The sequence below is a fragment of the Nerophis ophidion genome, linkage group LG20, assembly GCF_033978795.1.
Source record: "Nerophis ophidion isolate RoL-2023_Sa linkage group LG20, RoL_Noph_v1.0, whole genome shotgun sequence".
Taxonomy (NCBI): domain Eukaryota; kingdom Metazoa; phylum Chordata; class Actinopteri; order Syngnathiformes; family Syngnathidae; genus Nerophis; species Nerophis ophidion.
In genome coordinates, this window is record NC_084630.1 from 8,367,977 (window position 1) to 8,391,905 (window position 23,929).

The 23,929-nt window shown below is 41.7% G+C and overlaps 1 protein-coding gene across 1 annotated transcript in view; it reads right to left on the reverse strand.

Annotated features, from left to right (window-relative positions):
* The window catches only part of LOC133539245 (cytoplasmic phosphatidylinositol transfer protein 1-like), an 89,653-nt gene that overhangs the window by 12,971 nt on the left and 52,753 nt on the right, over window positions 1–23,929 (reverse strand). Inside the window, exon 6 of the mRNA XM_061881418.1 lies at window positions 4,406–4,501. Coding sequence (XP_061737402.1) covers window positions 4,406–4,501 — 96 coding nt within the window. The remainder of the gene's footprint in view (window positions 1–4,405; window positions 4,502–23,929) is intronic.

Genomic DNA, 23,929 nt, shown 5'->3' on the forward strand with positions numbered 1-23,929 from the left:
CCCGAGGCGTTCCCAGGCCAGCCGGGAGACATAGTCTTCCCAACGTGTCCTGGGTCTTCCCCGTGGCCTCCTACCGGTTGGACGTGCCCTAAACACCTCCCTAGGGAGGCGTTCGGGTGGCATCCTGACCAGATGCCCGAACCACCTCATCTGGCTCCTCTCGATGTGAAGGAGCAGCAGCTTTACTTTGAGTTCCTCACGGATGGCAGAGCTTCTCACCCTATCTCTAAGGGAGAGCCCCGCCACACGGCGGAGGAAACTCATTTCGGCCGCTTGTACCCGTGATCTTATCCTTTCGGTTACGACCCAAAGCTCATGACCATAGGTGAGGATGGGAACGTAGATCGACCGGTAAATTGAGAGCTTTGCCTTCCGGCTCAGCTCCTTCTTCACCACAACGGATCGATACAACGTCCGCATTACTGAAGACGCCGCACCGATCCGCCTGTCGATCTCACGATCCACTCTTCCCTCACTCGTGAACAAGACTCCTAGGTACTTGAACTCCTCCACTTGGGGCAGGGTCTCCTCCCCAACCCGGAGATGGCATTCCACCCTTTTCCGGGCGAGAACCATGGACTCGGACTTGGAGGTGCTGATTCTCATTCCGGTCGCTTCACACTCGGCTGCGAACCGATCCAGCGAGAGCTGAAGATCCCGGCCTGATGAAGCCATCAGGACCACATCATCTGCAAAAAGCAGAAACCTAATCCTGCGGTTACCAAACCAAACCGGAACCCCTCAACGCCTTGACTGCGCCTAGAAATTCTGTCCATAAAAGTCATGAACAGAATCGGTGGCAAAGGACAGCCTTGGCAAAGTCCAACCATCACTGGAAATGTGTCCGACTTACTGCCAGCAATGCGGACCAAGCTCTGGCACTGATCATACAGGGAGCGGACCGCCACAATAAGACAGTCCGATACCCCATACTCTCTGAGCACTCCCCACAGGACTTCCCGAGGGACACGGTCTAATGCCTTCTCTAAGTCCACAAAGCACATGTAGACTGGTTGGGCAAACTCCCATGCACCCTCAAGAACCCTGCCGAGAGTATAGAGCTGGTCCACAGTTCCACGACCAGGACAAAAACCACACTGTTCCTCCTGAATCCGAGGTTCGACTATCCGACGTAGCCTCCTCTCCAGTACACCTGAATAAACCTTACCGGGAAGGCTGAGGAGTGTGATCCCACGATAGTTGGAACACACCCTCCGGTCCCCCTTCTTAAAGAGAGGGACCACTATCCCGGTCTGCCAATCCAGAGGTACCGCCCCCGATGTCCACGCGATGCTGCAAAGTCTTGTCAACCAAGATAGCCCCACAGCATCCAGAGCCTTAAGTAAGCAAATATTAAGAGTCATTTAACAAGTAGATTAATAATTCATTTTCTACCACTTGTCCTTAATTTTGACAAAATAATAGAATGTAAAATGACAATGTTACTGCGTACGTCAGCTAAATTAGGAGCCTTTGTTTGCTTAGTAATAAAAGACAAGTTGTCTAGTATGTTCACTATTTTATTTACGGACAAACTTGCAATAAGAAACACGTTTAATGTGCCGTAAAATGTGTTAAAATAAAGACAATAACGCAATTTATTGTGGGCCCCTTTATTGAGAAAAGTACCAAAATAATTTTGGTACCGGTACCAAAATATTGGTATCTGGACAACACTACTTCGTAGTGAAGTCAGATCTCAAAATGGCAAGACCCGGTCAAAAACTAACTTTTTACAAGAAAAGAGTGCAACATCGCTACCTATAATAATTCTAAAAGCTGCTAGTTCATCAAGGGCAGGACATGCGAGCAAATCCCTAAAATATCTGAACACTAATTTCGAATGATAGTCGTATTTTTGAACGGCACCGATCTCATCCGAGGCAGCAGGAACGCTGAATACGACAGGTATCTACTCACCGCCTATCATGTTAGCGCTATTGATTGTTAAATTAAAATGAATGCCTTCTCATTTAGATGAGCATGACTAAAGAGATTCTGACCGGCTCGGAGTCGGAAAGTTCATTTTCCAGTTTACGGATGTCACTGAGCAGCGACTAAGTTTGTGGTCTATTTGCTACAGTAGACACTCCTGATTTTCGGTAGGTGAAGGTTTCATTGTAGTTAGAGAAAAGTTGTGTGTTTTGCTCCCATCAGAAGTCATGTTATACCAGGTGAAAATCAAAACAATTAAATACAGTTTACAAGTCCATGTCGGCAATTAACTTCAAATGTGAAACTAATCTGGGATATTAACTCATTACAGATACTGCAAAAACTGAAATCTAAGTAAGATTAAATATCTCAAATAAGGGTGATATTTTCTGTCTGATAAGATACTTTTTCTCACTAAGCAGATTTTATGTTAGTTTTACTTGTTTTAAGGGTTTAGGTCCAAAATGATCTCAGTAAGATATTACAGCTTGTTGCTGAGATTTTATGACCTATATTGAGTAAAAACATGCTTGAAACTAGAATATCAACTGTTGCAAAGCTGCGTCAAACACTCAAGTATAAAACTACTTTCTTAAAGTAATCATTTCTTACTTCAAGCATGAAAAAAAAATGATGCCGAGCGCATATCATTATGTCAAGATAATGGCACTCGCATTTACTTACGTAATTATTAGGGGTGTAACGGTACACAAAAATTTCAGTTCAGTACGTACCTCGGTTTAGAGGTCACGGTTCGGTTCATTTTCGGTACAGTAAGAAAACAAAATATAATTTTGGGGGTTATTTACCAAATTTGTAAACAATGGCTTTATCCTTTTAACATTGGGAACACTAATAGTTCTACCCACGTTAATCCACATTAAACTGCCTCAAGTTGTTGCTCTGATTAAATAAAATGACAAATCCTTTCTACATATAAAAAGTGCAACATTAAACTGTTTCAAGTCAACTCCTCATGCCTAATTTATTACGGCATTTGGGAAGCCTGTAGTTGACTTTTATGATACGCACACACGCACACAGCAAAATGAGCTAATGTAACGCTAACAGCTAATTAGCCTTCACCTCAACTATGAGCGAGCTGAGCTGCAGTTTAAGTTTCTAGAAGGTCAACGGGCTCATAGTGATGTTTGTAATAGTTGTGACTGGGAAGTGTTTTTTATAATTTAGGGAGTGTACGATGTCAGCTGCTCACCTGCTAAACACATATCTGCTCGTCTCGACGCCAGAGCACTGACAACATGCACTCTGAATACGCTCTGCTGATTGGCTGTTACATCGCTCTGATTACGCACTGCTGATTGGCTTTGTATGTAACCAATCAGATGGTCGTGTTGGCGGGACAATGCTGGGTGCTCACTGCTCAGAGGCAGCTGCAGAGCAGCTTGTTAAAACTTTAGTTTACAAACTTGTTCGACTCACCCTCGTACCGAACCGAAACGGTTCAATACAAATACACGTACCGTTACACCCCTAGTAATTATTATTTATTTACTAGCATTTATGGCGTGGTGCGGTTCAGATAGTGACTGTGCCAGCAACTTGAGGGTTCCTGGTTCAATCCCCACCTTAGTCACGTCCGTTGTGTCCTTGAGCAAGACACTTCACAAAATGAGTTTGACATCCCTGCTTTAAACTAAACAAAATTGAGGCTAATCCACATTTTGTTCTTTTTTTCCCCCGAATTAGAATCGATCAGAGAACCATTAAGCAGAAACGAAATTGGAATAGGAACCGGAAAAATCTTATCAATTCCCATCTCTATAAAGCACTTTTCAAACATAAAATGGAGCACAGTGTTTTACATTTAAAAACAATTGTCTGCCTTTAGTAAATAATCCCAGGTTAAAAGTCAAGACAACCCACCGTAAAAATCTTTCCTCTACCAGACAATACAGTTAATGTAAAAATTGGACACCCGAGCACGGAACAATTAGGTGAGAAAACACTTTCTAAAGGAGCAAAGTGCACCAGAAGCTGCATGATGGACCATGACTGCGCAGAACCTGACCCAGGGTACCCAGCAAGGAACCAGGGAGTCCTCTTGCCGAGGAACCCATGAGCCAGAGCCACAGCAGCCGTGGCACATTAGAGCCCCCAGTGTGGAGGAAACGCTGGAAATAACTCAAATATATTATGAGCTTAAAATAAATATGGTACAATACCATTAGTAAAATGCACCAATATTACACAGCTATGTAAACTAAATAGAAATTAAATTGGCTTGTGGAATATAAAAGCTACGAGCGGGTCTTGAGTTTGATTTAAAAACCGTAACTCTGCGGCCCCTAAAGCAGCCAGTTCCACAAATAGGGAGCGTAATAATGGAACTACACTTTCCTGCGGGTACAGGTCCAGACTTTTGCAGCAATAAAGAAACAGTTTACAGTTTCATGCTCAGGAAACTACGATGTGACACACACACAAACACACACACACACCAGCTTACCTCTGACTCTTTGTAATAGCGTTCAGGGAGTTCGTCGTAGGCAATGTCGACAAAACACACGTCCCTCTCCTGGTCCTGCAGCTCGGACTGAAATATCTGGGGGGACAAAAGAACAAGTCACTATGCAAATAATAAAAATATTGATTATAAAAATTCGCAGCCGAGTGTGAAGCGACCGGAATGAGAATCAGCACCGCCAAGTCAGAGTCCATGGTTCTCGCCCGGAAAAGGGTGGAATGCCATCTCCGGGTTGGGGAGGAGACCCTGCCCCAAGTGGAGGAGTTCAAGTACCTAGGAGTCTTGTTCACGAGTGAGGGAAGAGTGGATCGTGAGATCGACAGGCGGATCGGTGCGGCGTCTTCAGTAATGCGGACGTTGTACCGATCCGTTGTGGTGAAGAAGGAGCTGAGCCGGAAGGCAAAGCTCTCAATTTACCGGTCGATCTACGTTCCCATCCTCACCTATGGTCACGAGCTTTGGGTCATGACCGAAAGGATAAGATCACGGGTACAAGTGGCCGAAATGAGTTTCCTCCGCCGTGTGGCGGGGCTCTCCCTTAGAGATAGGGTGAGAAGCTCTGCCATCCGGGAGGAACTCAAAGTAAAGCCGCTGCTCCTTCACATCGAGAGGAGCCAGATGAGGTGGTTCGGGCATCTGGTCAGGATGCCACCCGAACGCCTCCCTAGGGAGGTGTTTAGGGCACGTCCAACCGGTAGGAGGCCACGGGGAAGACCCAGGACACGTTGGGAAGACTATGTCTCCCGGCTGGCCTGGGAACGCCTCGGGATCCCCCGGGAAGAGCTAGACGAAGTGGCTGGGGAGAGGGAAGTCTGGGCTTCCCTGCTTAGGCTGCTGCCCCCGCGACCTGACCTCGGATAAGCGGAAGATGGATGGATGGATTATAAAAAAAAAAAAAAATACAAGCCAAGATTCTTGGAAGCAGCCTGGGTCTGCATTGTAATGCCTTATAAAACCAATAGAGGGCACTAAGGCCAAACTGTTTAATTCAGAAGCACTGCGCGTTACCAGTGTTTATTAATCAATCATTTTTATTGTTGTTGTCATAGTATCAGTTAAACGTGCCAACAAGATTTTTTCTGAGCATATTAAAGCTGCATAGAAAAGTGCTGAGATGTGCAGGTCACTTTAGCCAAATGGTCTTCTGGTACATTCATAGGCTGTCTAATAACAGTAGTTTTCCACAGCATTATTTCAGGACAACAAAGTAATGCTTTCAAAATAACTATAATAATAAAATCACATTTCTCACCATCGCTATGAAATAGAATTGTATTTAAAAATCATTTTGAAGTCTACATTTCTAGAAAGCTAATGAACTTGTCCCAGTTTATCCATCCATCATCTTCCGCTTCTCTGAGGTCGGGTCGCGGGGGCAGCAGCCTAAGCAGGGAAGCCCAGACTTCCCTCTCCCCAGCCACTTCGTCTAGCTCTTCCCGGGGGATCCCGAGGCGTTCCCAGGCCAGCCGGGAGACAGTCTTCCCAACGTGTCCTGGGTCTTCCCCGTGGCCTCCTACCGACTGGACGTGCCCTAAACACCTCCCTAGGGAGGCGTTCGGGTGGCATCCTGACCAGATGCCCGAACCACCTCATCTGGCTCCTCTCGATGTGGAGGAGCAGCGGCTTTACTTTGAGTTCCTCCCGGATGGCAGAGCTTCTCAACCTAAGGGAGAGACCTGGAAACTCATTTCGGCCGCTCGTACCCGTGATCTTATCCTTTCGGTCATGACCCAAAGCTCATGACCATAGGTGAGGATGGGAACGTAGATCGATCGGTAAATTGAGAGCTTTGCCTTCCGGCTCAGCTCCTTTTTCACCACAACGGATCGGTACAACGTCCGCATTACTGAGGACGCCGCACCGATCCGCCTGTCGATCTCACGATCCACTCTTCCCTCACTCGTGAACAAGACTCCTAGGTACTTGAACTCCTCCACTTGGGGCAGGGTCTCCTCCCCAACCCGGAGATGGCACTCCACCCTTTTCCGGGCGAGAACCATGGACTCGGACGTGCTGATTCTCTTGTCCCAGTTTATACTTTGTATGAACTGGGAAACCAACGTCCTCTACAATAAACATTTGCTTTTTGTCAAAGTTACATACAGGAGGTCTTTTGGAACTTCTGCAAAAATGTGAGTTTTTTGGGTGTTTTTTTTGGAACTGAAAACGTGGGCTACTATTTGAAAAGCCCAAATGGCGAAAAAGAGGACCGAAGATGGAACCTTGAGGAAAACTAACTAAATAAGTTGAACAAATGACTGACTGCATCTGAAGTAAACAAGCTACAGAATTACAAAAAAAAAAAATGTAACTGCCAAGGGGTGCCTTAAGGAACGCCTCAGCAAAGAAATTACACTTCTGGACGGCAGTGAAATGTTTGCTAGCAAGGTAAAAATGTCAATGTATGGATCTGCCAATGTGTTTACAGCGGACCTAGTTCCTCTAAACAGGGACACTCAACTGCAGAGGTGTCAAACGTACGGCCAAGGTTAATCCAGCCCGCGATCAGCAAGATGAGTCGGCCAAGTAGTAAAATGAGCTGCAATTATTCATGAAATAAACTGTTCTGAATAAACCCACTGAAATGTTGCAATAGCAATTAATTTAGCATTAGGCAAGCAAGTATGCCCAAATATATTTACTATGAGCATGCCAATCAAGAGTAGCAGTGGTACACAGTAAAGTAGGGCTACGGCCCCTCCTCCTAGAGTCCAGGGATAGGCAAACCAAAATGTTAAGAGCCATATTGAACCAAAAATACAAAAAAAACCAATCTGTCTGGAGCCGCAAAAAATTAAAAGCCTTACATAAGTGTTCTAATGAAAGAAACACATTATGTTTAGGGACGGCGTGGCGCAGTGGGAGAGTGGCCGTGCGCAACCCGAGGGTCACTGGTTCAAATCCCACCTAGAACCAACCTCGTCCGTTGTGTCCTGAGCAAGACACTTCACCCTTGCTCCTGATGGGTGCTGGTTGGCGCCTTGCATGGCAGCTCCCTCCATCAGTGTGTGAATGGGTAAATGTGGAAGTAGTGTCAAAGCGCTTTGAGTACCTTGAAGGTAGAAAAGCGCTATACAAGTACAACCCATTTATTTATTTATTTATGTAAGTGTCTCTATTAGCTATGTTAGCATACTATCAAAGGCGGACACAAATCTTCGTTGACAGAAATGTTGTATTTTAATTTTCATTCGACACATTATTGCAACATTGGATGAGAAAACTTCTGGAAATTACTGGCTCAGAATGGCCAAAAAGGTATAGATGTGTGTAGTTAAAGGAAACGGCAGGCTGTCTTCTTCTAATGGATTTATGACAATCTTTGGAACCTGGGTAACGTTTGCTATGGTCTGGAACAACATGGCACACAAACTATGAAAAATGCAGCCAACATTGCATTCAGATAATGTGTCAGAAGGAAAGGAAATTAAATGAGCTCAAATATACCTACAAAGGAGGCAATGACGCGATATGTACATACAGCTAGCCTAAATAGCATGCTAACATGGATTAGCTTGCGGTCATGGATTGATCATATATGCCTTATATGCACTCCAGCAAATTAAAAACATGTGCATTCATGCACAGCATAAAACATTTGGTGGACAAAATGAGACAAAGGACTGGCATACAACGAGTCCTTGTGGCAGCATCGGAGAAAGTTGCACGTGTAAACAAACGGAGTTCAAAGATCTCTGAAATTAGGACAGAACGGTGCTTGCCAAATACTCTCATCAGTGAAGCATATACAGTATAATATAAATAGTGGGATTTCTAACAATTAGGAAAGTTCGTGTCATGTGGTCAAGAAATTAAAACAAACTATTTCTTCATCTTTTTCCATTTTCACACATCTTTGAAAGAATTCTAGGGAGCCACTAGGGTGGCGGTAAAGAGCCACGGGTTGCTGACCCCGGCCCTCGACAAATGAAATGTAAAACCTGCCGTTTGACCTCATTTGCTTCGAACACATTGTGCTTTGGCACCCTCATTGCCCAAAAATGTCTGTCAAAATAAGAGAAAAGTGGTCGCAGAGTAACAACACTATTGAAAAGGGTCCGTGTAGGTCATGTTTTTCATTTGGAATAGAAGATAATTTAACAAAAATCTACTTTCCCTCTTTTTTTGGTTTGATAATAAAAAAGCAGAAACGAATCGTTATCCATTATGCATACTGATCAATGTGTTTGAAAATCGAAAATTAAATAACGAGTGGGAAAAGTTTATTCCCCGTTCAATTTGTGCATGTGCAATACACCCATACGTCTAAACCAGGGGTGCCCATTACGTCGATCGCGAGCTACCAGTCGACCGCGGGGGGTGTGTCAGTCGATCTCCAGCCAGGCTTTTAAAAAAAATAGACCTAAAAATTAATGATAATCAATCTTCACCAAGACGTCACTTAAATGACATTCACGGTACCGGAGGGTCTTGTGAGATGACGCTGGCTGCTGCAAGATCATTATTATGAAAATATGACCGAGAGGAAGGCGAGAAACACTTTTTATTTCAACAGACTCTCGCGCCGTACCTTCCGTCAAAACTCTAAAGGCCGACTGCACATTTCCTATCTTCACAATAAAAGCCCTGCTTCATGATGCCTGCGCTAACTAAATACAGAGTCTCGGAAAACTGGCGTGCACAAGCGATCCCTCAGAAAGCTGGCGTGCACATCACTTGTGCACGCCAACTTTCTGAGACTCTTATTTTGTTAGCGCAGGCAGCATGAAGCAGGGCTTTTATTGTGAAGATAGGAAATGTGCAGTCGGCCTTTAGAGTTTTGACGGAAGGGACGGCGCGAAAGTCTGTTGAAATAAAAAGTGTTTCTCGCCTTCCTCTCTGTCATTTTTTCATAATAATGAACTGGCAGCAGCCAGCGTCATCTTACAAGACCCTCGGGTGCCGTGAATGTCAATCAAGCAAGCTACGGAATTTGCCGCCAATGTTTTTCTTGTAAAGTGTATGGAAGCTGGATGAATTAGATGCCAAAAACCAACCACTTTCATGTGGTATTGTACAGAAAGGACAACTTTTTTTCTCCTCCATTTGAAAATGTGGGCGTTATCATCATTACTGTCTGATTCCAATCAATGCAAGTCATCAGAATCAGGTAATACACCAACTTATATTCTTGTCTTTGTGAAAGAAAGACATCTAGGGACGGCGTGGCGCAGTGGGAGAGTGGCCGTGCGCAACCCGAGGGGCCCTGGTTCAAATCCCACCTAGTACCAACCTCGTCACGTCCGTTGTGTCCTGAGCAAGACACATCACCCTTGCTCCTGATGGGTGCTGGTTGGCGCCTTGCATGGCAGCTCCCTCCATCAGTGTGTGAATGGGTAAATGTGGAAGTAGTGTCAAAGCGCTTTGAGTACCCTGAAGGTAGAAAAGCGCTATACAAGTACAACCCATTTATCATTTTATCATTTATCTATATGTGTTACACATGCTTGTATTATCATTAAACACATTTAACTTGTTTACAAAAATGTATTTTTCATAAATAAATAAATATAAATGATATATATAAATGAGGTAGATCCCCTCGAGTTGGTCAATTGAAAAGTAGCTCGCCTGCAGAAAAAGTGTGGGCACCCCTGGTCTAAACAGTATCTCGTTTCCGGATCCTCGTCTGTAATTGACCCGGAACAACAGATGAAAGACAGAACGGCGTCACTGTCGTCAAAACAAGTTTCCTGCAGTCAAGAGTTCCCTATTTTTTTTTTTTTCAAGTCCAGAGACATGGAAAGTGACTCATTTTAATGGTTTTCTACCGCCAAACTGCGCTCTTCTTCTACCATATCGCTAAACATTGAACGAGGAATACAAAAAGAAAAGTTTCCACTCACTTTTTTATTCCCTATTTTCATCTGTCTGTGTCGGCCCTGTGATGAGGTCTCGACTTGTCCAGGGTGCAGCAACTATAAGTTGATGTATACCTTTAAGAGGTATAGTACGTCTCCATTGCATATGAAGGTACCGTTTCCTCTACTGCAGGGGTGCCCACACTTTTTCTGCAGGCGAGCTACTTTTCAATTGACCAACTCGAGGGGATCTACCTCATTTATATATATCATTTATATTTATTTATTTATGAAAGAGACATTTTTGTAAACAAGTTAAATGTGTTTAATGATAATACAAGCATGTGTAACACATATAGATGTCTTTCTTTCACAAAGACAAGAATATAAGTTGGTGTATTACCTGATTCTGATGACTTGCATTGATTGCAATCAGACAGTGATAACGCCCACATTTTCAAATGGAGGAGAAAAAAAGTTGTCCTTTCTGTACAATACCACATGAAAGTGGTTGGTTTTTGGCATCTAATTCATCCAGCTTCCATACACTTTACAAGAAAAACATTGGCGGCAAATTCCGTAGCTTGCTTGATTGACATTCACTGCACCCGAGGGTCTTGTGAGATGACGCTGGCTGCTGCCAGTTCATTATTATGAAAAAATGACAGAGAGGAAGGCGAGAAACACTTTTTATTTCAACAGACTCTCGCGCCGTACCTTCCGTCAAAACTCTAAAGGCCGACTGCACATTTCCTATCTTCACAATAAAAGCCCTGCTTCATGCTGCCTGCGCTAACAAAATAAGAGTCTCGGAAAGCTGGCGTGCACAAGTGATGTGCACGCCAGCTTTCTGAGGGATCGCTTGTGCACGCCAGTTTTCCGAGACTCTGTATTTAGTTAGCGCAGGCAGCATGAAGCAGGGCTTTTATTGTGAAGATAGGAAATGTGCAGTCGGCCTTTAGAGTTTTGACGGAAGGTACGGCGCGAGAGTCTGTTGAAATAAAAAGTGTTTCTCGCCTTCCTCTCGGTCATATTTTCATAATAATGATCTTGCAGCAGCCAGCGTCATCTCACAAGACCCTCCGGTACCGTGAATGTCATTTAAGTGACGTCTTGGTGAAGATTGATGATCACTAATTTTTAGGTCTATTTTTTTTAAAAGCCTGGCTGGAGATTGACAGACACACCCCCCGCAGTCGACTGGTAGCTCGCGATCGACGTAATGGGCACCCCTGCTCTACTGTATATGTTGGGGCACATCCTCCACTGCCCCTAATGCAAAAGCTACAAGAGTCCAGACTAAAGCTCTGAAGTTGCATCACCACTATTTTGTATATCCTCATATTTTAATCTTTCCAAAAAGAAAATTAATCCTCTAGTATCCCCTTGGGAGAGATTACATTTTAAATTGCTACAGTTTTGCATGCACACACATTTAGTGATATTACACGTACGCCAAGCAATACTATATTCCTTGCCATAGGCAAGCTCCGTCACATATAATCCAAAAGTGTGTGATGAACAGTAATTACTCCAAAATGAGCAATGAACTGGCCAGCTTTCAGTCCTTACAGCAAAATACATACAGATATCCATGTTAAAAAGGTTTTGCATGCATTCCATTTTGTAATATTCGGCTCATATTACAAGGCTAACAACGTAGCTAATGAAAATAATGTTTACCGCCCATAAAGCCCTTTAAAAAAAACATCCAAAAAGTGCCAACAATACACCATTTACATGTTGTGATCGGCATATTAACCAAGTATTAGATTGTCATAGTTAAGCGCTAACGCAGAGGAACTACTTTTAGCGGCGCCTTGATCAGAGAAATTTTGCCAACCTCAAGTTAGCAAAAATTAATTCTATATTATAAATTATGCCACTCACTTTTACAGTAGAAGGTTGTGGTCATAAACAGAGAAGTTGGTCAACTTTGAAATTCAATTAAACTCCAAAAACAACAACATAAGCTAGATTGCATTGCCTTATTTTATACATCTGTGAGGATTATGCTGAATTTATTATACAAACAAGTTTTGGAGCGCTGACAATTGTAAATTAGGTTATTGTTTTATCATTTTATTAGTTCATATTTGTTATTTAGCACTTGGCAGTACTGACAGTGTTTCACTAAAGCTGCTAAATACTCAGCATCTAAAACTTGTAGCGCATCTTATTTCTATTTAGGCTAAAAAAAAAAAAATAAGGTTTTGGATCTTCATTCGTCCCAAAGTAGTCAGATGGCTCATGAAGTATGCCATGATTAGTAGTGGTTGTTATTGTGTAAGTAAATGGTGATATGATGCACTCTGAAATCAATGTGTCAGGTAAATAAAACGACCAATCACGCAAATATTACATATGAATGTGCCTTTTACTACATTACATATACTTACAGCATGTATATAAAACGTTTGAGGTTTTGGGATTTTTTTTTAAGAGCGCTTTAAGAAAGGTGCAAGAGATTGAAACCCATCACCTGCATTGTTAGCCCTCAACTTTGAGTCGTAAATTAGAATGCACAAAAAAAAGAACGTGTTGTCTCAAACAGGGATTGTGAATGATAGATGATATTAAAGTGCAGTTCTCTTTTAAAAAAAAAAGGTCTCATGGGTGAGACTACATATTGGAAATTCCTGAGCTGTAAATGAATGTTTCAGGCAGGAGTCTATAATTAATATTGTGAATTCACTCAGGGCTCTTTTCTCTGCCTGCTCATTGTGGGTTAAGACTGTTTTCCAGGAAAGTCTCAGCCAACAGTTTCCATTGGAATTACTGATATAACAAAGGCTGTGCCTATTTCTATGTCTCAGCATTTGGTCACAATGTTGAATGCAACTATTGCAAATAAGTGCATTTTTGTCTTGTGCAAGTGACAATGTGGAGGGAATAATAACCATGTCAGCATGCATGTGTGCAAAAGGATGAAGGTCAAAAGAAGCAGGGGTGGATCAAAACCGCACAACCGAAAGACACGAGTGTGTGTAGAGGTAGGTTTGAGAAGAACAAAGAAATGTACAGTATGTTGGTTTACTACATACAACACATTAGGCTGCTCTGAAATGGTTTTAGACTACATTCAAATCGCTTTCAAGATTTAGTATGTTTATTTCATAGCATTAATTTATCTGGAAAACTGTCTAAGGCTACAGTAAAAATAGACAATATTTTTATCAGTCGAATTCACACAATTGTCATTTTCCCCAAAGACAATTATTGAAATGCTGGATTTATACAATTTTCATATGCAATCATGTGAACAAAAGTATAACCATTAAGCAAATATTGAAATTTGTTCGAGACTACATTACTGTCTACTGCAGGGGTGCCCACACTTTTTCTGCAGGCGAGCTACTTTTCAATTGACCAACTCGAGGGGATCTACCTCATTTATATATCCATCCATCATCTTCCGCTTATACGAGGTCGGGTCGCGGGGGCAACAGCCTAAGCAGGGAAACCCAGACTTCCCTCTCCCCAGCCACTTCATCTAGCTCTTCCCGGGGGATCCCGAGGCGTTCCCAGGCCTTCCCAACGTGTCCTGGATCTTCCCCGTGGCCTCCTACCGGTTGGACGTGCCCTAAACACCTCCCTAGGGAGGCGTTCGGGTGGCATCCTGACCAGATGCCGGAACCACCTCATCTGGCTCCTCTTGATGTGAAGGAGCAGCGGCTTTACTTTGAGTTCCTCACCCTATCTCTAAGGGAGAGACCTGGAAACTCATTTCGGCCGCTTTTACCCGTGATCTTATCCTTTCGGTCATGACCCAAAGCTCATGATCATAGGTGAGGATGGGAACGTAGATCGACCGGTAAATTGAGAGTTTTGCCTTCCGGCTCAGCTCCTTCTTCACCACAACGGATCGGTACAACGTCCGCATTACTGAAGACGCCGCACCGATCCGCCTGTCGATCTCACGATCCACTCTTCCCTCACTCGTGAACAAGACTCCTAGGTACTTGAACTCCTCCACTTGGGGCAGGGTCTCCTCCCCAACCCGGAGATGGCACTCCAACCTTTTCCGGGCGAGAACCATGGACTCTGACTTGGAGGTGCTGATTCTCATTCCGGTCACTTCACACTCTGCTGCGAACCGATCCAGCGAGAGCTGAAGATCCCAGTCAGATGAAGCCATCAGGACCACATCATCTGCAAAAAGCAGAGACCTAATCCTGCGGTTACCAAACCGGAACCCCTCAACGCCTTGACTGCGCCTGGAAATTCTGTCCATAAAAGTTACTAAGCAATCTGTCACTCTTAATTGCTAAATCCCATAATATCTTATATGTCTAGTCTCTTACATGAATGAGCTGAAAGATATTTTACGGCAATGTATTACCGTATTTTCCGCACTATAATAAGCCACACTTAAAATCCTCAAATTTTCTCAAAAGCTGAGTGCGCCTTATAATCCGGGGCGCCCGATATATGGACCAATATTGAGCCACAATACGCGGTAGAAATGGATGGACGGAGGGAGGTCTCGCAACCACGGTAAGCAGACGCCAACATCATCTTCCCCCATAGAAGAAGTGCGCTTCTTCTACGCTTGTTCTACAGCCGCCAACCTTATTTTCCCCCGTAGAAGATATAGGACTGTGGGAGGCGTGCCGTTTGTGTGTAAAGACCCCAAAATGGCTCCTATTAAAAGACATGCTTAGGACGCAGAAGGCGATCGATCGGTCAAACAGTAGAAGACGGGAATAGAGCAGCAGCGACACTGACTCTTTTAATGACGACGTCGACGAGACTGTGCCGGGCATGTTGGGTGCCGTATTCGCCCAACTGTTTGATTCGAACACTGAAGAACAATTTGAGGGATTCGTGGATGAGGAATAACTTAAAGTGAGCTTTACATGTTTATTTTGTGTGTTGTGTGACATTATCGTTTGAGCAACGTTGAGTTATTGATATATCATTGCTTTGCACTATTTCGAGTGTTACTATATTGTGATTGCACTAACGTTTGATTTACCGTAAGAGAATTAGACTGTTCACGTGTTTATTGAATCGGGGAAAATAATAAAACAGCTGTTTAGTCATTTTGGGAGTGAACGGAGTTGTCAGAACGCTGGTTTGTAATCTATTAATAAAGTTTGATTGACCGGACTGTTTGACATTCCCTTTAGCGCAGTTCCATCTAAAGGATGCATAACAAAACCTCAGCCTCTACTGTAGCATCTATTCTATGCGCCTTATAATGCGGTGCGCTTATATATGAACAGAGTTTTAAAATAGGCTATTCATTGAAGGTGCGCCTTACAGTGCGGAAAATACGGTAATTTCACACAAGTCGCACCCCTGGCCAAACTATGAAAAAATCTGCGACTTATAGTCCGAAAAATACGGAATGTTAGTCATTTTTGTCAACATTGACAAGTACAACGTTTGATTAACCCGGGGGTCAGCAACACGCGGCTCTTTAGCGCCGACCTATGGCTCCCTGGAGCTTTTTCAAAAATGGAAAAAGATGGGGGAAAAAACATTTGTTTTAATGTTTCTATAGGACAAAGATAAACCTTCCTAATTGTTAGAAAGCCCACTATTGTTTGTGTTTATGCTTCACTAAAGACAGTACCGTTTTGTCTTAATTTTGGCGGTCCTTGAACTCACCATAGTTTAACATTTAAACTTTCTCCGACGCTTTATGCCACGCCTTTGTCTCATTTTGTCCACCCAACGTTTTATGCTGTGCGTGAATGTACAAAAATTAGCTTTGTTGAGGTTATTGACTTGCGTGGCGTGCTAACATGCTATTTAGGCTAGCTGTGTGTACATATTGCATAATGATGCCTCATTTGTAGGCATATTTGAGCTCATTTAAATTCCTTTACGCATGTCCTCTGGGCATTTAATTTATATTTGCATGTCTCATGACACACCATCTGCATGTAATATTGGGCTGCATTTCTGAGTGTGTACCATGTTGTTCCAGACCACAGCAAATTTTACCCAGCATGCAAAGATTTTAAGTTGGACACATATATATACACCTTTAGTATTTTAAGCCAGTAATTTCCAAGAGTTATCTAACCCTCTGAGACACTTACATCATGTGTTGCCTTCATTTTTAACACTTAAATAAGGCTTTTAACTTTTTGCGGCTCCAGACAGATTTGTTATGTATTTTTGGTCCAATATGGCTCCTTCAACATGTTGGGTTGCCGACCCCTGGATTAACCAAGTACTTTAAGGTGGGGCATGGAGATTTTTTTTTTTTGCAATCTAAAAGAGAACATATGCATACACCAACTGTTTGCAGATATATGCAGTAAGCGGGATGTTTATAAAAAAAAAAAAAAAAAAAAAAGGAGGTGTGCTAGAGCAAAATCTACACCAAATTATATAAAATACATATTTTCTAGATCAGTGGTTCTCAAACGGGGCATGCATACCCCTGGGGGTACTTGAAAGCATGCCAAGGGGTACATGGGATTTTTTTTAAATATATGCTAAAAATAGCAACAATTCAAACATCCTTTATAAATATATTTATTGAATGATACTTCAACAAAATATGAATGTAAATTCATAAACTGTGAAAAGAAATGCAACAATGCAATATTCAGTGTTGACAGCTAGATTTTCTGTGGACATGTTCCATAAATATTGATGTAAAAGATTTATTTTTTTGTGAAGAAATGTTTAGAATTAAGTTCATGCATCTAGATGGATCTCTATTACAATCCCCAAAGAGGGCACTTTAAGTTGATTACTCCTGTGTAGAAATCTTTAATATTGAATCACTTGTTTATTTTTCAACAAGTTTTTTGTTATTTTTCTATGTATTTTTCCAAATAGTTCAAGAAAGACCACTACAAATGAGCAGTATTTTGCACTTTTATACAATTTAATAAATCAGAAACTGATGACAGTGCTGTATTACTTCTTGATCTTTTTTTTTTTTCCAACCAAAAGTGCTTTGCTCTGATTAGGGGGTACTTGAAATAAAAAAATAGTTCACAGGGGGTACATCACTGAAAAAAGGTTGAGAACCACTGCTCTAGATCAAAGAAGAATGTTACTGAAAATGTGTTTTAGAATAATCATTGGTCCTTTAAAGTGTGTATGTGTTTGTATATACACCAATTTGATTTTGACCAGAACATGTGAAATTCTTCATGCGCAGCACCCTCTGTTCAAATAGTGCACAGGGCCTCTTTTACACCCACTCATTTCCGGACCACATACATGTTTCCCCCTCCACTTGCACCCTTCCTTCCCGCTTTAGTTCCATTTTCCTCTCTCAGGGCTAGTACCGCATGTATACTCACATTTTGCGTAAAGAGAAACCGTACTTTTTGGGAATTTTGCCCATCATACACAATGTTTATTTAAGACAAGAACACATGTCTTGAGTGGGCTAACAATGCGGTGAATGGAGATTATACTAGAGTTCTGCCATGAACCCCTCTGAACAAAAACGCCAACAACGCCCCATTTACATGCCCTGGCCTGCATATTAACCACGCTATAGCGATATGGGTTTGTAGGAGCTAACCCCAACACTACTTTTCTGGTGTAGTGACAGTGCCTTGCTTCTCACTCACAATACAATGTGACAGGCCAATCTGCATTACCTTTCATTTAGGTCAATCTGTATTACCTTTTTTGTTTGCTCAACTTTATACTGCTGCAATATCGAGCACTATGTGCTCCAGGTATCAAAATCAATATGGTGACTTACTCCATGGACAGTGGGCCATCTGGACCAGTTGGTCTGGAGCATCTTTTCCAGTGGATTTTGGGTAGGTGGAAAAAAAGTTTCTACCACTGCAGAGTTTGTTGGCACAAACTATTTTGTTTTGATGCAGTCTCACTACATACACCAGGGGTGCCCATTACGTCGATCGCGAGCTACCAGTCGACCGCGGGGGGTGTGTCAGTCGATCTCCAGGCAGGCTTTTAAAAAAAAAAAAATAGACCTAAAAATTAGTGATCATCAATCTTCACCAAGACGTCACTTAAATGACATTCACGGTACCGGAGGGTCTTGTGAGATGACGCTGGCTGCTGCAAGATCATTATTATGAAAATATGACCGAGAGGAAGGAGGAAAACACTTTTTATTTCAACAGACTCTCGCGCCGTACCTTCCGTCAAAACTCTAAAGGCCGACTGCACATTTCCTATCTTCACAATAAAAGCCCTGCTTCATGCTGCCTGTGCTAACTAAATACAGAGTCTCGGAAAACTGGCGTGCAGAAGGGATCCCTCAGAAAACTGGCGTGCACATCACTTGTGCACACCAGCTTTCTGAGACTCTTATTTTGTTAGCGCAGGCAGCATGAAGCAGGGCTTTTATTGTGAAGATAGGAAATGTGCAATCGGCCTTCAGCGTTTTGACGGAAGGGACGGCGTGAAAGTCTGTTGAAATAAAAAGTGTTTCTCGCCTTCCTCTCTGTCATTTTTTCATAATAATGAACTGGCAGCAGCCAGCGTCATCTCACAAGACCCTCGGGTGCCGTGAATGTCAATCAAGCAAGCTACGGAATTTGCCGCCAATGTTTTTCTTGTAAAGTGTATGGAAGCTGGATGAATTAGATGCCAAAAACCAACCACTTTCATGTGGTATTGTACAGAAAGGACAACTTTTTTTCTCCTCCATTTGAAAATGTGGGCGTTATCATCATTACTGTCTGATTGCAATCAATGCAAGTCATCAGAATCAGGTAATACACCAACTTATATTCTCGTCTTTGTGAAAGAAAGACATCTATATGTGTTACACATGCTTGTATTATCATTAAACACATTTAACTTGTTTACAAAAATGTCTCTTTCATAAATAAATAAATATAAATGATATATATAAATGAGGTAGATCCCCTCGAGTTGGTCAATTGAAAAGTAGCTCGCCTGCAGAAAAAGTGAGGGCACCCCTGACATACACAATGCGTTTTGTGTCAATGGTGAGTGTGCAGCTGCTACACAACCAAGTCATGCTCATGTAAATGTTGTATCCCCAACAATGTAATTCCCATTATTCTCGGCCACCCATCCGCTTTGACGTTTCACTTTTTCTTCTTGCCTGCTTAGCTTCTAAAATCCTACACAGTCAAGTTCAAAATGTTTTGGATTCTTATTTATTCCAAAGTAGTTGTGGTCGGCTGCCATGGTTTGTGGTAGCAAACAGAACACGTACTCGTAGATGGAAGTAGCGTTCGTTGCTATGCGCTTTGTGAAATCAATAAGCCCAGATAAACTGTTATGGCAATGCTTAAAATGACCAAAATACCGTAATTATAATATGTTATGAATGTGCCGGTTAATACATAATAGCATGTATATAAAACATTTCTCTCTTTTTAAGAGGGCTTTAATAGGCGGAATAGATGGAAGACGAGTCTCGCACAGGAATTGTGGATTGGCAAAAGTTCCAAAAAATTGCAATTTTTCTTCAGCTCTGGTGTGTATGTAAGGGCATTAGTGTATTTTTGTATAATAGTAATATGTCCTGAAAAGCACACCAAAACAGGTATAATGCAGTTTATTATTGTGGCAATCAACTGAAAAGAAGTCCACTTTTTGGGGCATCCCATTAGGATCGAAAAACATTCAATGTTCCAAGTCCAGTAGTTGAAAAAAGTATCACTCGTCGTACACAAGATTTTAGGAGGATCAGCGTTTTTGTTTTTCTTAGTTTGAGACATTGTTACGTATGAAATAACTGAACACAAATGTTTCAATGACAAAATGTCATTCATATTTCTGAAATGGTAACGTTTAACTTACTGAACATGCCAAAAGCCATATATTTAAAGCTAAACCGTGACAATAAGTGCAAGGCAGCACACATGTTGGTACTTTAAAAGCAAACATTTTTGAAGGTGACACTTGGTATAACTTTTGAGAACCATTCATCTAGATCAGGGGTCAGGAACCTTTTTGGCTGAGAGAGCCAAGAAGCCAAATAGTTTAAAATGTATTTCCGTGAGAGCCAGATAATATTTTCTTAACACTGAACACAACTAAACGCGCGCATTTTTAAGTAAGACCAACATTTCTACAGTATATTGGTCTCTTATTCTTAAAGAACATTGTTATTCTGAAGCTAACTGTGGAGGGGGCGTGGCCTGCGCTGAAGGGGGGTTCTGCCAGGACCAGCCTCGAAATCAGCGACAGGTGCGTTTATGGCCCGCCTGGGCCTTGTTATCCAATCACCTGTCGCTATGTTATAAGCAGCAGCCAGAAGGAGAGACAGGGTTGCCTGGAGGGCGAGCGAGAACGAAAGAGAAAAAGACAATTGCTGGAACGCAACAGAGACTTATTGAAAAATAAAACAATATTGTAACCCCGAAACAGGCGCTCATGCCGGTGCTTGGTGGTCTGAAGAACCCCCAGGAGGGCAAGCCCCTACACTAACCAATAATAAATAAATAACTTCTTACCATTAACGCAACTTCTTGAACAGGTGCCGTAGTAAACAGATGGATGGATTAAAAATGCACGAGACTTTTATATTTTCAACATGGTTTTTAACGCTGTGATTAGAAGTGGAATTATTCAAGCAATGTCAGCTCAGATTTACCTGAGAGCCGGATGCAGTCATCAAAAGAGCCACATCTGGCTCGCGAGCCATAGGTTCCCTACCCCTGATCTAGATCACTGGTACCCAACCACCGGGCCGCAGAGAAAATTTCCTTTACAAACGACTGCATTTTCGCCGACCTAATTTTCGCCTGTTCCACTTGACACACCAATGACCTTGTTCATAGATGGAGAATAAAACTTGAGAGGAAGTCGGCATTTATTATATCCATTACCTTATTTTTCGGAGTATACTGTAAGTCGCACCTGCCGAAAACGCATAATAAAGGAAAAAAACATAGGTCGCATTTTTGGGGGAAATTTGATCAAACTCAACACCAAGAATAGACATTTGAAAGGCAATTTAAAATAAAGAATAGTGAACAACAGGCCGAATAAGTGTACGTTATGACACAAATAACCAACTGAGAAGGTACGTGGTATGTTAACGTAACATATTATGGTAAGAGTCATTCAAATTACATATAGAACATGCTATACGTTTTACCAAACAATCTGTCAATCCTAATTGCTAAATCTGATGAAATCTTAGATAGTACTTTGATTCCTTCAGGAAAATTAAAATTCCAGCAGCAGTGTACAGAGTTGATATCAATTTAAATCAAAGTAAAAAGTAAATAATGGGGGTTTAAATGGAAACAAAATAGTGAAATATTACAATAAGAATAAAAAAATAAAAAGCAACAATGGGAATAAAAATATAACAGTAAAATAAGAATATAACAAAATAAAGTAGGCAGTAGTGATCATTAGGGATGTCCCGACAACTTTTTCACTTCCGATACGATACAGATATTGTAGCCTTGAGTATTTGCCGATACCGATATCAATACGATACGATATAGGCACGAATCATACATATATTTATTCCTTATTTTGTTTTGTAGAATGTTAGAAAAGGCTTGATAAAGTGATGTTACTTTTACTGATGTTGTAGTGTTAAAACAGAAAACAATAGTCAGCAAGTGTAGGTATAGGAAAAACTGACCCATTTATTATTAACCAATTGGTTACATAAATTTTAACCTTCAACATAAGAGTATTACCTCAACAAATCCAATAAAAACAAAATGTTATATTTAAAGTGCAAAATAACCACTAATACCAACATAATTATACAATTGAAAAGAATAAATTAAAAATAAATTAGAAGACCCTGAAAAATAACCTAAATAAATCCAAAAAAAAAAAAAAAAAAAAAAAACGTTTTAAAGTGCAAACAATTCAAGTTCACTTCAGTTATTTTTTTACTGTCAGCATATGTTGGAAACAACTGTGGGCAGGGACAAAAACCACAAAAACAACACAATATTGTCCACTGTCCAACTGCTCTAAATTAAGAGTTCACAGCTCCAGTTTCACTGACTATGCCCAAAACAATGTAGTAATTACTCTTAGTCTTCACTGAAGAATAGTGTAAACACAATAAACATATCACTCCAATAACAAGAGCATAAAACAAATAGTCAGTGCTGACTACCCTTACTACTCCTCCTCCTCCTCCTCCTCCTCCTCCACTTTCTGCAGTCCGAGCATAATGTGGAGATTTTTTTTTAAGAAGATAAGCATGCTGTGAGTTAAAATACTTCCACACAGCCGACATCACTACACTTTGCTGAGCACACGCGTTGTCGTTGTTGTGATCACGTGGGCTGTGCATGCTGGATTAGAGACGCTGTTCTTCCGCGGCCACCACCAACGTTAATTAAGGGGCATTGCCGCCATCTACTGTGTTGGAGTGTGATCAAACCAGTCACCTGTTATAGAAGTGCTGCAGCGGCAAATGGACAGCTTATATCGGAGCGCTTATATCGGAGTTTTTAGATTCAGTCCGATAAAATCCGACATTCACTTTTTTGGCTAATATCGGACCGATTTCCGATATCAATATCGGATTGGGACATCCCTAGTGATCATGTTATGAAAACGTATTGCACTGTTATTGTTTTGCATCCCCTGTCATCCTAGTACCCCCCGCCCCAGAGAGGAGTTGTACAGTTTAATGGCGTGTGGGACAAAGGACTTTTTGAGTCTATTAGTCCTGCACTTGGGATGAAGCAGTCTAGCACAGAACAGGCTATATCAAATCTAGTCTCTTACGTGAATGAGCTAAATAATATTTGCTATATTACGGTAATGTGTTCATTTCACACAAGTTGCTCCAGAGTATGTCGCACCCCCGGTGAAAAAAAAACGACTTATAGTCCGAGAAATACGGTACAATGCACATTAATGAACGTATATAATATAATTGTGCCAGATTGTAGCCAAAGGCTGTTTTTTCATCTGTGGTCTGGAGAAGGTTGATGGTATGTCATATCAAACAGCCGGGACCATCTCATTGCACAAGAACAAGGCCAGGGCTCCTACTAATTGAGTTGTTTTTCACACACTTATTTTTGCTGTATCTATCGGTCACACATGGAAGACTGTTTTGTGAAAACAATGCCTACAATAAATCGGTTCCTGGTGCAAAAAAGGTCGAGGATCCCTGATCTAAATGACTGTACAATGTCATTTCTGAGGACATGTTCCGTTTTTAGGTGGTAACAAAAATTTGTAAAAATACATTACATAGTTTTGCATCTTTTTTTCAAAGTAGTGAAGTATTGTAACACAATACATGACAGGTTTGCTTTGATATTTGAGGTAGTTGGGTTTTTAGCAGCATTATGTAAACATAGCCCAATGGTGTCCAAAATGCAACTCAGGGGCCATTTTTAACTAGTCCTTAATTCATTCATTTGATACTATACAGTGGCCCCATTTGTCACTGTTTACCTGACACATGAAACGTGACCAAAACAAATTGGGGCGTGCACTATTCACTTTAGCTGCCATATGGCACTAGGGTTTTGAATGTGTTTTGTGGCAGTTTTTAATCTCGACTACAGTGTCAGTTGCTATGCAATGTGGCACTTTTCCATTATTTTCCGCAGACTGCATTGCAAAATTATTAACCCCTCCACCTCCCTCCCATGCAGGATCCACCCAGGAATGGGGCCATATGAAGTCCTTTCCTATTTTACCTATAACAGATAAGATGTGGATGTTTCGTTCAGATAGCTTACCAAACATTGACCCACAGTACATTCGATTGGATTTTAACATTAATGCACAAAATGTCGGGGAAAAAATTGGAAACCTCAGG